General features: G+C 45.7%; 3 protein-coding genes across 6 annotated transcripts in view; 1 reads left to right on the top strand and 2 right to left on the bottom strand.

Moving 5' to 3' along the window:
- Positions 1 to 20: 20 nt before the first annotated feature.
- LOC109478535 lies at positions 21 to 5,333 on the bottom strand. Its single transcript, XM_019780151.1, has 2 exons — positions 5,207 to 5,333; positions 21 to 2,881 (listed from the first exon to the last, which is right to left on the bottom strand). The coding sequence occupies exons 1-2, from the start codon at positions 5,232 to 5,234 to the stop codon at positions 1,392 to 1,394; spliced, it is 1,518 nt and encodes a 505-aa protein (XP_019635710.1). The 5' UTR covers positions 5,235 to 5,333; the 3' UTR covers positions 21 to 1,391.
- An 879-nt stretch (positions 5,334 to 6,212) lies between these two features.
- Positions 6,213 to 13,971, bottom strand: part of LOC109478579 — a 23,608-nt gene continuing 15,849 nt past the window's right edge. The window contains exons 1-5 of one of the 4 annotated variants that reach the window (XM_019780238.1): positions 10,447 to 10,497; positions 9,258 to 9,427; positions 8,863 to 9,025; positions 8,503 to 8,585; positions 6,213 to 8,144 (exon numbers count right to left, since the gene is read on the bottom strand). In XM_019780238.1, the coding sequence (XP_019635797.1) occupies positions 6,804 to 8,144; positions 8,503 to 8,585; positions 8,863 to 9,025; positions 9,258 to 9,389 (1,719 nt within the window). In that variant the 5' untranslated portion in view covers positions 9,390 to 9,427; positions 10,447 to 10,497 and the 3' untranslated portion in view covers positions 6,213 to 6,803. Of the gene's footprint in view, positions 8,145 to 8,502; positions 8,586 to 8,862; positions 9,026 to 9,257; positions 9,428 to 10,264; positions 10,503 to 12,567; positions 12,636 to 13,971 lie in introns of those variants that run through there. The other 3 variants (XM_019780237.1, XM_019780235.1, XM_019780236.1) reach the window with 3 other exon arrangements.
- Positions 10,516 to 13,971, top strand: part of LOC109478412 (probable ATP-dependent RNA helicase DDX58) — a 16,334-nt gene continuing 12,878 nt past the window's right edge. The window contains 4 exon segments of the mRNA XM_019779941.1: positions 10,516 to 10,599; positions 11,425 to 11,659; positions 12,128 to 12,268; positions 12,588 to 12,742. Of these exon segments, the coding sequence (XP_019635500.1) occupies positions 11,515 to 11,659; positions 12,128 to 12,268; positions 12,588 to 12,742 (441 nt within the window). The 5' untranslated portion in view covers positions 10,516 to 10,599; positions 11,425 to 11,514.

Below are 13,971 nucleotides of genomic sequence, written 5' to 3'. Positions count from 1 at the left end.
ATTATTGTGGAAAGCTAACATTTTTTTCATCATGTGTGCAATTGTATCATGTTGATGAGATTATATCTAAGTGCCTGTTTTGTCCTGTCAGATATAGCACCAAGAAGCCACAAAATGCTGAAACTTTTCCACGAATTTGGAGGTGGGACAGATTGTCCAAACCATAACATTTTTGCACAATTTCTTGCTTATGATTTTTCCCACCTGAGAAATTTTGTAAAACTCAAAACTATAACCTCAAGTAGAAATTGTATGAAATGATAACTTTGTACAAAATGTATTGTCATGAAATTTATTTTTGCATTCTGTAAACGTTTCTTTTTTTCTCCATTGTCAGTGTTATAAAACAGCTTACTCAATGTTGTATAGCCTAACAACGTGCTGCCATGCAGCAAACTCTGCCAAAAAAGTTACAATTGTATAGGTAAAACAGCCACTGAAGCTATGTGTTTCTTAAGGTTTGTAGCAGCAAGTCTGTTGACACTTCAGTATGTGAATAAACATCTTTGTGACTGGTTTATGTTTAACTAAGGGCTGTACCTACTGTGATATGTGTAAGAACAATTAATACATTAACCTCTTCTAACCAAGAGAAATGTTCTATTTAATGTACATTCGATGTTATGTTTTAAAGTTCAATAAAGATGCTTGCAGGTACATAATTTGGTGTACTGTATCCTTTTCTACTTTTCTTTCTCCAATGATAGGCTAAAATCAGACTGTTTGTATCTCTCATTCCAAAACAATTTCCACATCAGGTCATTCTCAAAAATATGTTCAAGCAAATAGAACTGCAGAGCATGGGTCTTGTAGTATATTCTGACATTTGAACCATTTTAAATGTATGGTTATTTTCAGACTGACGACAGCGGTGTCCTACAGGTAGATGACATGTACATAGATCTGTACATGAATGTAAAATTTGGATCATGATTTTGGTTAGATTAGAAATAGAACAAGCACTTAAAGTTGTGACGATGTACCCCATATTTCTGTGGTACACGTTCCTTCACGATCACTACAAATGTTACGTCCACACTTATTTTACGTTTCCGCATTAGTTATTATAACTCTGCCTTCAAATAATGTCCTATGGATAATAAATTATGACAAGTCAGCAAAATGCGCAACATCAAGTTACTGTGTTCACATCCGACACAGTCCATTCATAGTCCTCACACGTTTCACCACACTTCATTGTGGTTCACAAAGCACGCATTGAACGAGTTTCATGTTTCAAGCTTGTTTTCAAGTCACTGTGTGGAATCACAACAGCATATATGTAAGGATTATTAGGTCAAGAATATATCTGTGACGTAAGCTAATCGTACAGCGTTAGCTTTCTTCCTTCCCACTGAAGCACTTAACGAGGGCTCTCGTGGATCTGCTCTTTATTCCAACTTTATAGGCGTGGTCTTGGTGCTTCCATGTCCGTATAGGCCCCATATGAGGACGCCTATTGCGATCACGCAACCAACAACAGCCACGACCTTCCATTCGTGATTCCTGTCCTTGTTCTTTCCGTGTCGGTGCCTGTGCGACCGACCGCTGGAGGGGCGGGAGGGCCTGGGAGTGGTGGCGGCGGAGACGTAGCTCTCCCGCCGGGAGCTGCGGTGGTGGTGGTGCGCCGATCTTCTGCGCCTGAAGCCGTCCTCCGTAGCGGTCTCCGCTTGTGACTGACAGTAGCTCATGGACGTCATGTCCCACCCCGTCATCGTGGTTGCCAGACTGGAGCGACGAGACTGCGGCTCCGATCGGCGGGGGTGCACTTCCAGCTCCCGTTGGTACTCCTCCAGCTTGTCCCTCAAGGAGGGCATCCGGACCGACCCGGGGATCGGCCCGCTGTCGTGGCGGCTCCGCCGGCGAAGGTCCAGGATGCGGGGACGGTGGTGCTCCCTGGAGGTCCTACGGTGACGACGATAGCCGGACCGAAGCCCCTCGGCCTGCAGAATCTCATCGGCCAGGGACACCTCCCACTGGTCCGCCTCCCCTCTCTCCGACCTGGCCCTCCGGTACGGTCTCGGTTCTTCTTCGACCACGGACGGCGCCTTGAGGCTCGGCAGGGCTGGGTCCTTCTTCAGGTCGAACTTCTGCCTCGCGATTTCTCTGGGGAACTTCTCCCACCCCTTCGGAATGTAGACGCTGTCGGAGAACTGCGTGCTGCCGTCCCGCGAAGACTGCTCGAAGGACAGATCGGCGCTGAGGTAGCCAGAGCTGACGCGCTGCTGCTTCTCCAGAGATCCGGAGTTGTCTCCGTCCGACTCTTCCGTAAGCCCTTGGTCGTGTTGGTACCCGTCATCTTCGGTAGTGTACCACACTCCTCCGTTCTCTTTCGTGTAGGGGTACAGAGTAGTTGGGTACTCATAATGGTCCCAGCTGTCTTCTTCGGCATCGTCGCGGAAGTTTGGGTCGTCTTCGTCGAAGAAGAAGAAATGGTGGTCCCCTTCCATCGCCGGCGCCAACGCCGCGAAGTCGTCTTCCATACGGTCACATGTCTGGTCGACGTCATCCATCACGGCATAGAGGTCGTGAAAAGGAACGTCTTCGTCTCCAGTTTCCTCGTCGCACGTCTCGAAGTTAAGGAGATCTTCCCGAGACTTGTACTTGACGGTGACGTCTGTGACGGCGGATGACCTGGGTTGGCCCAGCGTCAGCCCGCCCGCCTGCCATTTCGCGATCAGTTCGAACTCCTCTTCCTCCGAGAGCGGGCCTGCGGGCTTCTTGGGCGGACTGAAGGGTGGCAAGCAGCCCGGTAACTCGTCCTCTTCTTCCGTGTCTGTGTACAGATCTTTTGTTGTCATGGCTTGTGGATGTGAGAGGTGGTCAGTCGGGGGGACACAACCAGGGGCCTTCCATCCTCGGACCTCCGCTTCTGCCCGTCCTGAATACGAAGAAAAATAATCGCTTTAGTAACTGTTTACATTTTACTCCAGCGTACATCAGAGATATGCACAAGTCTAATATAGCTTAACTGTCCAGCCAAAGTCGTATGTATATATTGATTGACGAGAGGCAGGTAGCGGCGGTATGTTACATTCTCAGGATTCTATATGAAGTTCAAGTCCATGGCAGCACTTGGTGCCGGGCTATTTTTGAAATATGGGGGTCAAACGCCTCTCTTATATTTCTATCCTTCGTGTCGTGCATTTGGTTTGGTTTCACATCTTGTGCCTGCGCAATGAACCGATTCTTAGCTTCTTTTTGGATGGCCAGACTTACTATTCGAGAGAAACAGACTTTCCTGCCTTGGTCGTCAGATTCGTCGTAACTAGTAGTATTATTTTAAGGAAAAATTTTCAAGGCAGACAGTGGTAACTTTTGTAACAGGGCATATGAATTGCGTACGGCATATACGAGTTCACGATTGTCCCAAGATTGCCCTCACTTTGCGGTCCCAAGGCATATGCGACCGGTCTCAGAGGTGTCACGTCTCTTTTGAAATCGTGATGACAACAGAAGGTCACAAAACGTATACGACCTTGAAAATGAAATGGTTTGCAAGATTGCACTATATATCGATTGCAGGATTGAAGTCATAACACTACCCCTGGTTTTACGAGTAATTTCATTCTAATGAATCTATATATATGAAAATGAGCAGACGCAGTACTTTGACGTCAACCGGCAGCGAACCATTAACAATGCTTATATATATATTAGCTTAAGTACATGACTTGACTCAAAACAAATACAGTACAATGGTAATGTAGATCCCGGCCGTTTGACTCATACGTCCTACGTCATACGTCCTAATAAACACTTCAGAATCTCATATCAATTGTAACATACGTGTAACAATTGTTACATATTGCCTGAACAATTCTTCTCTTGACTGAAGAAAACCTACAATCAAAACCACAAGCAGGCCCGGCAAAACCGCCTGCGTCAAAAAGTACATGTTAATCTGTTGTAACTGTGGTTGACCTTATCGGAATCTAATCAAAGAAGGCGTAGGCTATAGGATAGCATTAACATAACGCTATTGAACTGATCATCTACTCTAAAAACGTGAACGTCGTGGGATAGGAATCAAATGACTGAAGAACATACTCGGACTACTACTATAGTTTTGAAGCAGCTACATGTAGTTGCTGGTTACCGACTTTTGTTTAGGCAGTACCCGGATATATGCGAAGGTCAGTGACGCAAACGACAGTCGCGGACTTGACAAACATTGTGTCGTGTTCGGTAGAGCACCAAGGTTATTTCTAACAGATAAGCTCACGTTTTCCGTACATTTGGCCACCGTTGTCTCTTCAACTTGCCACAAGAAAAGCATGATCAGACAAACATGTCCCACAGAAAAGGGACGGAAGTAAATACAGTAGAATAAGAATACACAAAAACTGTTTCTTATGCCGACCACTGACACGGCTGGCGCATGTTCACGGTTAGAGAATGTAGCTGCGCAACCAGAGTTTGGCAATTCTAAAGTTGAATCATTAATTAACTAGTCTGATTCTCAAAGGCCGTGTCGTTTGAAAGGTTACAGCTAAAACATTTGTATCGAGGTTGAAAAACAAATGCAGTGTGGAGCAAAACGTACAGTAAGTACAGCAACCGAACATGTTTTTCTTTTTTTAAATAGAGTCTGAACCAGGCATTTGTTACGAAGTTGTAGAAATGACCAGAAAACGCAGTATGCATGTAGCCAAGCCGATCTTATTTCTTTACCCACATGTACAGTTGTTCTTCAATTCAAACTAGTTACATAGGAAACCACTACTGTACAGTATGGTCCAGCACCCTCCATCATCCGCTCCTTTTTAGTGTAGAAAAAAACGGCAAATTGGTGCGAACGGTGAAGGACAATATATGGATCAAGTTGTTATACTGCAATGATGCCTTCATTTCTATGCACCGCCGCAGCGCACCCTTCCGTCCGCTAGTGCACACGTATATTTCATGTTACATGTCGTGATCAGCTATACTGAACAAATATAGGGCGTGTATAGGTGGGGATTGGGCAATAGGGTGACGTACTGGTCCATACCATATTCATATATATGATATATTATGATTTTATTCAGGAAGTTCGACAACAGGTAGTCTGCGACAAGGATAATTTCCAGTTCAACACTTAAAAATGTAAATAGTAAACAAAAACAACATAAATGTATTTATTCGTTACAACCTTTGTAATTTTGCACACACAGAATAAGAACATGTCTTGCATCTTTGATTGGAGTAAGAAAGTCGGACTTACCATTGATAGAAGAGCACACTTTGCACATCTTAGTTCACTGAAGAAACACCGGCCGGCGCGCTGTTCTGTTTTCCCACCGACCACCCTCTCCGAATGTCAACCCGGTAAGAGAGCCGGCAAGGTCAGAACTTTGTCTTTTGTAACCAGCTTATCAAAGTTTACATTACAACCTGTCCGGACCGGTTACCAATAGGGTAGAACGTGCGACCGTGACTTTAGTGGTCAGGTGACTGCTTCTTGAAGGGGTTTTGGAGTTCCTCATAAATAAAGTTAAATAAACGCATTCTTTCAATTCCGCAACGTCGCTATTTTTTTCTTAATCATGTAGATGTGGTACAAATTTTTGTCACGACTTGGTTACAATCTGTGACTCCCTCTAGGAGATAGCGCATCCTCTCGAGGTTTGGAGAAAACCCTATGCATACCCGCCTGGTAAGACATTGTGCGAGAGAACACAGGAAGGCTGCCAGGGCCTACGTGCGCGCCACCATGTCTGTATATTTGAACAAGGACGTACAATGGGCACGTAGGATGACGACAGCGCCGGCTGAGGTTGACCCGTAGACTACATTCAAGTACCCGACAGCAGGGTAAATACATGTGTTAACAATGGTGGGCGTGTGTCCTGAGCTTGTACCAGGCTCTGTCTGGAGGTGGATACGTAGGTTCACTATCGGCAATATCACATGGGGGAAATGATCGTTTGAACAAGATTAGGAGACGTCGCACGATAGAACGGAGTTTTAAGTTTTCGCAAGAACATTATATGTGTTCGGAGGGCTAGGGGAAAATGGTACCAAGTACAGACTTGATTTGAAAAGCAAGCGATGTCGTCATGGAAAGATATTCCCAAATTCCCGTGAGCACGCCTGTCTTTCAGAAATCGTGCACTGATAGGCTCTTGTTCAACACGTGTACTGTTTGTTCTTATCTATCCGCGTTAACTATCGTGATTGACAGTTTAATAAGTTGTTTGAAACACGAGGATGAATTGCGTGCTCAAATAACGATCGAACGTTTATTGTTCAAACAAGAATTCATCAAACTGTCAAAGCTATTCTTCTTGAATATTAATACCCATACACACAGTTATCATCACTGAGAAATCCTGGAGTTCAGCACTCCTTTTTGTAACATGCAATGTCACTAACGTTTTTTTCTGCCATATTAGACATTTATAACCCACTGTACTTAACGCATGCGCATTTATGGTGAATCTATAATTGATTGTCCTTCATTTCATCACAGATCAACATTATCCTTTTTGCTAAATAGACTTATTTCAAACAAAAGCACAGTTAAGTTCACATATCACGGAAGCAAAGTTTTAAGGCAGTGGTGCCTATACATGTAGATACTAAGTACAAAAGGATAGTGGACCCCCAAATGTACAGTTCAAACAATCTGGATCATGTACTTGTGAATTCGAAGGTTGATTAAGGCTAATTAACAAGACTGCAAAAGATTCCTCTTATAGTCATTATACTATATACACACCATAAGGGACGGACATAGAAAAAGCATTGTATCACCCCCAATTAGTCAAATCAATAACTTCACTGTTTTGATATGACGATCTCTGATGTGCGTGAGAAATTCATCTATTTATCATCCTGTATATTGCTAGGCAAGTGACACCTAGAATTCCGGCCACTTGCAACACCGTTGCACTGTCCACTCCTCCGCCCGCATCTTTCTCCGTGGAGGCCTTTTGGTGGGTATCTTTGTTGGCGTTTCGGCTGTTGTTTTCTTCTGCAGTACGTTCGGGAATGGTGTGGCGGCGCTGTGAGGTTTGTGGTGTGCTGGGCGGTGGCGGTTTGCGAGGGCCGACGTCTGTTGGTCGGTCTTTGATATTGTGGTCGGGTTTTGAAGCAGATTTCGGCGCTTTGGGTTTGTTTGGAGAAGATGGTTTGGAACATGAAGGTAAATCTGTGGGTTGGGCATCAGCTGGGCTGGCGTCTTCAGTATCTTTCGGAGCAGTTATTTTTACAGTTCCGCTGATGTTCGCGTGAGACGCTTCTGCCATGTAGTCGTTCATGCCGTCACCGTTGTCGGACGGCTGCACTGGCTCTTTGGGCTCCGTGGCTAGCTCGTTTTCTCTCCCGTCACAAACAGTCGCCGCCGATACACGCTTGTCAGCTCCTGATATGAACACCACCCCTGTCGGTCCCAGGCCAGGCGGATCTTTCGCGGATTTTCCTTGACTTTCCGCTCTTGTGATGTTGTCGATCTTTTGTAGCGGCTCAGGCCTGTCGGGTGGGGAAGATAACTCGTTGTTCGGAGGCAGTGCTTCTGTTCCACCGAGATTCCAATGCTCTTCCACGGAGTCGTGAAAACCTGGAGGGAGTTCAAAACTCGAGCCGGAATTTCCTTCGCCTTTCCCCCCATCCGAGCGATTGCCCTCTGCCCCTCTTGCATCGTACTCTTTCTGTATCAAGAATGCAATGGGTGTGCTTGAGCGACCCGGTTGAACGTCAGACTTGAGATGCGCCTCCTTCATCTTGATCTTCTGCATTTCTTCTTCTTGGATTTCCCTTGTCCGCGCTCCTATTGGCTGAGGCGACCCGTCCAGTTTTTCATCCACCGGTTCTTCAAACAGCGCAGTCGGCTCCTCTCCCACCGCGCCGTCTCCGGTGTCTTCCGTCGGGTCCTCCTCCGCATACGTCCGTCCTGGCGCTCGGTGGCCCTCATCTACTCTTCTCCTGACGAAGACGTCGACGGAGTTGACGCCTTCCACGGAGAGCATCTCTTCATCCTTTTCGTCTCTGTCGTCGCCGCCATCTTTCTTCTCTGCATCCTCCTCCTCCGTCACCACCACGCCTGTCTGCCCGTGGTCAGGCCGCTCGTGGGGCTGTGTGTCTTGGATGGAGAAAGGTGCGACATGGGGGTCTGGTGGGGAGTTACCATCCGTGGGTCCCTGTCGTGACGGATCGGAGCTCTTAAGGGGGAACAATATTAACACCATTAGATTTTGGCATTTTCTAAATGGAAACGTGTAAGAATTATAAACATCATCCTAAACATTGTGGAGTGGCGTAAGTTCGCCAGGTCACTGCAGTTCCAAGAACATCGGAGTGTACCGTTTCGTCCAAAGCTCAATACAAAATCTCTGCATGGATGAGCCAATATATAACAATAGGACAGTGTAGAAATTTATCACATCAGCAGAGCACAGTAATGCCCCGCGATGAGAACAGTGGTCGACATTTGTTGTATGGCGAATGATAAAACAGCATTCATGATTTAGTGAAAGTATGTTTTCATGTTCAGACCCTGACACAAATGTATCGTCCTACCTGTTGTGCTTGTTGTGGTGGCACCAAACCAAAGGGCGGGTTCTGAGTGGCCGACCCTGCAGCCGCTCCATCCGTCCTGGGAACTGTGGCGGGAAAGAGATGTTATAGAATAGACTGATCCGGCTGTCAATCAAAAGTATCCATGAGGCCATATAGAGGACAATGTTCAGCCATTTTGTCCGTCATTTTTGTAGTTACATTACACTGTCGCCACCTTCCCGTCGACTACGTCAACGTTGTAAAGTAAGACAGTGCTAGTATCAACAGCAGAGGCCACTACCATCCGCTGTTTGACATATTTATTACTCCTTCCACACTCCAATCAAAAGACTATTACTACCCACAGTCAGTGATTGCTACCTGTGTGACCGGGGTCCAATGTGTCGGCGATGTCGTCGTGTCCAAGCTGAAGAAGTGCCCGGATGAGAATAGGAAACCAGCCTCTCTTTCTCTTTATCTCAGACAGCAGTTTCGGCACCGCTGTGGTTGAGCCGTAGTTCCTCTGCTCGCACGTGATCTCTTCCTAAAGTTGAAATACACAAATAAATAAAACTAAGACTAAGAGATTGTACTCTTATGTATCATGTAAGATATGGGGACGTAACTCCAACCCTTCTTTCTGAAAGTTAGCACCGCCCCCCGTTTCTGAAGGCTAGCTGTACTGCGCCCCCGGGCCCGTCCCGACCACATGTCCCAAGTAGAAGGTCGATACAGAAATGACAAAATTTAAGAATAATTAAGTTTCATGAACTCACCACTGCCCGTTGTGTGAGAATTTCCTTGAAGTAAGGCAGCATTTCTTGAGGATTTATTTTTCCACACAGCATAGGTTCGTGTTTGTTGACAACATCCTTGTACACCCGGTCTGGATCCATGAAGCCAACCATGTTCCGTCACGTCACCATCCGTCAGAGGCAATCAGTAGCTGTAACACACAACGTCATGTGTTCTGTAAATATGAAGTTACTAAGTTACGTGACGGCTTGTTCGGAACACGGAAGTTCCTGTCATGTAGGACGATTCTTCTTCCTCTCAGGCTGCGATGCCTACATCGTAACATAGCCCCATATGTTACATCGACCGCTAAATTCTATTTCTAGTTTGTATATCGATATAGCTGCTATAACATGTAGCTAGATATATATATCAAGCAGGAAATTAAAGTTGGCACAGACGACTGAAAACTCTCAGCCTGATGGTGTACTTCCGCAATTGGCACGGATCCCACATATCGGTAGTAATACGTCCACTGAGGTAAGCTGTGCCAATCTCTACATAATGGTGAGATTATATCATTATTCGTGATGTCCGTAACGCTACACCCGGTTTAAGATTTCTCTGTCTACACCCGGTTCAAGATTTCTCTGTACATGCACATGCCCCACGTATATGGTGGCAATGGGGGATCGGAGGGGCTACCGTATTAATACTATTATCACTGTTGTGACATATAACGTTGCATGTATACAGTTTGTAAAGATCATTTGATACATTTTAAGATTTCAACATTATTCAAAACGACGTATTTCCCTTACAGTGTTGCATCGTGTCACACTCATGCACTCTACACCTGTCCGTTACAGGGAAGTCATTTCGTCTGCACTCACTCACTCACTGCAACCCATGGCACCTTCAACGATTACCTTACAGCTGCACACAACGTACCTGTACTTGAAACAGCGTTTCTCAGTAGTACATTATCTGGGTACACGTGTTGCGTTTCTCACACAGACTAACTCACACAGGTGAGTCAGAAACCCACCTGAGTTGATGAGACCTACTGTGGCTTGCTGCCCGGTCGCCAAGTTCCCTCAGACAACATACACAATTCAGTGACGCGATAAAAATCCCTCTGGCGGTAAGTCTGTGGTCTGTAGTTCTCGGGTATTCCCCTATGAGTCACGAAAACGACAGCCCACGCTGAGTTTCGTACCAACACATTACCTTATTGGGGACCTTCACTGGGTTTCATATCCTCCGCCATGATCTTCACTATACAACATGTCAGTGACGCGGAAGTGTGACCTTTGCACCTAAGCGGGGACGTTAGAGGGGCTCGTTTGTTTAATGATGGCGCCACGCGGCCGAATTACTGACGTACGTATTTGGTTTACAGGTTTGAGCTAACTTCCAGAATATTCCTGTGTCCTTCTTCAAGCAGCGCAAATTAGATGTACTTTGTGTTGTTCCATTGTACATTATCATAGAACAACATAGTAACCGTTATAGCATCACATGGCTCGGGGGGTAGATTGCAAATGTCATGATTACTCGCACAGCATAAACTCAGGTTTAATATACCAACAAGGAGCTATCAGTAACCGTAAAGCATCCTTTCCCCAGCCAAAGAGGTCCCTGTCAGATTTACAGGTGTAGTGCCGCCCAGCGATGACGTAATGGACAACACTATGGAGTCGAAACTGTTATCGAAACCACAGAAACAATTTAACTCCTTGGCATTCCCCCTTCCTCCGGCCTTGCGCGGTTTAAAATTGTCAACGTCCGGCTTGATTGAAAGCTTGAGCGATCAATGTAAAGTGTTTTGTTATTGCTGATAAATATTTCCAATGTATTCTCCCAAACAGGGGCGTTTGTGCTTGTACACACATTTGCTGTCATTCGTAATAAAGGTAGCCGAGCATTTCAAAAACGATTCCTCCCACACAGATCACTCTGCTAGGTAGTGTTACAGGGCGGAGGTTGTTTGATCACCCTATAGAGGCAATTTCGCAACCACAAAAGGTCACCTATTGTGCTGTGGTACCAATAAGAGTGACGTACACCGAAACTGTAGTGGGGAGCCCCACACGATCATGGGAGACCTAAATATACTACAGGCGCTGGTTGGTTGCCCAGTTTCGGTGTACGCCTTAAAACATCAATAATAGATACTTAGATATTTAACGTCACATGTTGGAGCAGACTGCTGTAATTGAGAGGCGGCAGGCGGGCGTTGCAGACTGACAATTCAGAGCTGTACTGTGCAGGCCGGATACGGAGGTGTTAGGTATAATGCCAGGTGCAACCGGCAGCATGGACGTCCCTCCCACCGGGGACGAACTCGGAAAGGTCCTCCTGGAGGCGTTCGCCCCACTACTGAAGGAGACCGTCATTCCGAGCACCATCGTCGTCCACCTTATGGGTTTCTTTAACAACGGTACGTTATATGGCGTTCAGTTGTGCTCTGTGTGGACAAGTGGTTAATGTTTCACCTTTTGCAATGCTCCTCTTCCGGGTTAGCGTTACATACGTGAATGCATGTGACGCTGTGTTTTCATGTAAGCAATATCACAGGACTACAGACTGGCGTAATATCAATCGTACTCCTTGATGTCATGTATGACCCAGAGTCAGTAACAGTCAGAGAAGGAAAATTTGAGCCCCTCGTTCATTCCTGAGAAGTTTCGAATATCATAAACATGAATCATACATACTGTCTACACAATGATTTCTCCCACTATGCTCAATTACATTGACGTTGCTACGTCACATACGCATAACCTAATGCAGCTTCGCCATACATTCTCAGTGCTGCTACTTTTATCTCTGAAACTGGAATGGACGGGGATCAGTATAAGTGATGAGTTGTGGTCTGCCATCCCTGAATACGTTGTTCTGTGTTTAGGTCTAGCTTTTGTCAGAGCGCTCATTGCTGACGAGCAAAACAAAGGACCAAACGAGGCAATGCAGGCTCTGCTGATCAAACTACAGACCTGTGAGCAGCCAGGCTGGTTTCAAGCGTTCCTGAACGCACTGGCCAACTCAGGTAGCTAATATAGTTTCTCTCAACATTAAAAAAACATGTTTGCGTTACCGTATGGTGTCTAATTATGTTATGTCAAGACAGAGTATAGAGTCCAGGTGATTTGAATACGGGGAACCCCCGATTAATAGATATACTCTACCTGGGGACTTCCACAATTCCCATTGACGTCACAGGGAATTCCCGTCCACGTGCATTCTTTTGTTAAATACGAATTTCATAACCAAGAAATGTGTAAACTGGGCAATGAAAATCTGAAATGTCAGAACAGTCACATTCCTCATGGTTAAATGTACACTTACACCGGGTTTAAATCCCTCAGGGTACGGTCATATCAAGAACATCATCGAGGGTCGAGAGACAATCCAGGACATGACTGGTTTCAAGCGCCTCCTACAGCTGTGGGCGCCGCAACTGCAGGTGGTTGTCGCCATGGAGATGCTGCCACACCTTCCCTGTCTTTCAGACCAGGACAAGGTACGTACAGGCGTACAAGGTACGTACGTGTTCTCGTAGCACTTTTTTTGTCATAACACGTTTTGTGCTCGAAAAAAAAAGGTCTTCTGTTTTACCATTGGGTCAATCGGCACTGGTATTTTGATTTGTGATCCATTTCTACCAATCCATGAAACGATTTCAGGGAAAGTCCGGACATTTTTTTATTCATTCAAGAAAATAACAGAGTAGTATATAGTCGACACGCTGCTATTATTTATTCAGGCGGTGCAGGCGGTGCGAGGCGGTGCGGGTCAGAGGTCACCGCCATTATGCTAAGGATATGCATATGTATGCAAATGTAGACGAATGTATGCAAATTTTTAGCTAATGAGCTAAATTGCGGGTCAGATAAAGGTCAGTGTGCACTTTTGACCCCGGTAACCTGGGAAACCTGTTGTCAAGGCAACGATTTTTGAAGGATGATACCACGCCTACCGACATTGTTACTTTGACAGTAAGCTATTCAACATGACAGCGGGACCGTCGGGATTGCATCATGAAGTGGGGGCGTGGTTAAAGTCAACGTCTGTAGTAGCTGATTGGCCGCATGGCAAGCGTTGGTGACTTGTTCTGAGGATCTGGAGTAGTCGATTGGTCTGCATGTACTTTACATGTGAAGTAGGTGACGTACTTCACGGCGATTGTTGGAAGGTCTGCGAGTGTTGGTCAGAAACCTGTATAAAGTGGCAACAGAAACCGGCGAGAAACCAGTCCCACTTGCGAAGACAAATCTACGTCCAAGTCCAAGTCTGTCGACAGCGAGCGAAGATCGAGACCGAAAAGCCATGGCACATCAGCAGAAGAAGCAGCAGCAGAAGCGCAAGTCCTCACTGGTGTGTGTATGTGTGTATGTATGTATGCGCGCGCGTGTGTGTCTGTGTATGTGTGTGTATGTATGTATGGGTATGCGTGTGTATGTGCATATATACAGTATCGATATACATATATCGATATAAACGTGTTGCTCCGGAGTAAAATATTACTCCGGAGTAAGTATATTTGGAGTAAGATATTACTCCGGAGTAACTATTACTCCGTTTGGAGTAAAATTTTTACTCCGGAGTAAGTGTATTTGTAGCAAGTAAGTATATTTGTCATGGTTGTCCGTATCGTGTATCCTCACATGCATGATGTGTAGATATATCGTATATGCATATACATAACCGTCGGAGTGTGTGCGCGCGCGCCTGCGTGTGTGTGTATCTAGG

This window comes from Branchiostoma belcheri, unplaced genomic scaffold (assembly GCF_001625305.1).
Source record: "Branchiostoma belcheri isolate BF01 breed outbred unplaced genomic scaffold, Haploidv18h27 scaffold44, whole genome shotgun sequence".
In the NCBI taxonomy this organism is placed as follows: domain Eukaryota; kingdom Metazoa; phylum Chordata; class Leptocardii; order Amphioxiformes; family Branchiostomatidae; genus Branchiostoma; species Branchiostoma belcheri.
This window is presented reverse-complemented; position numbering and strand designations above follow the sequence as displayed.

Excerpts from the sequence above, each read along its gene's own strand:
- LOC109478535 (XM_019780151.1), bottom strand. The coding sequence starts at position 5,234 with ATGTGCAAAGTGTGCTCTTCTATCAATG. Across the intron at positions 2,882-5,206 it reads AGTGTGCTCTTCTATCAATG|GACGGGCAGAAGCGGAGGTC; the intron begins GTAAGTCCGACT and ends CTTCGTATTCAG.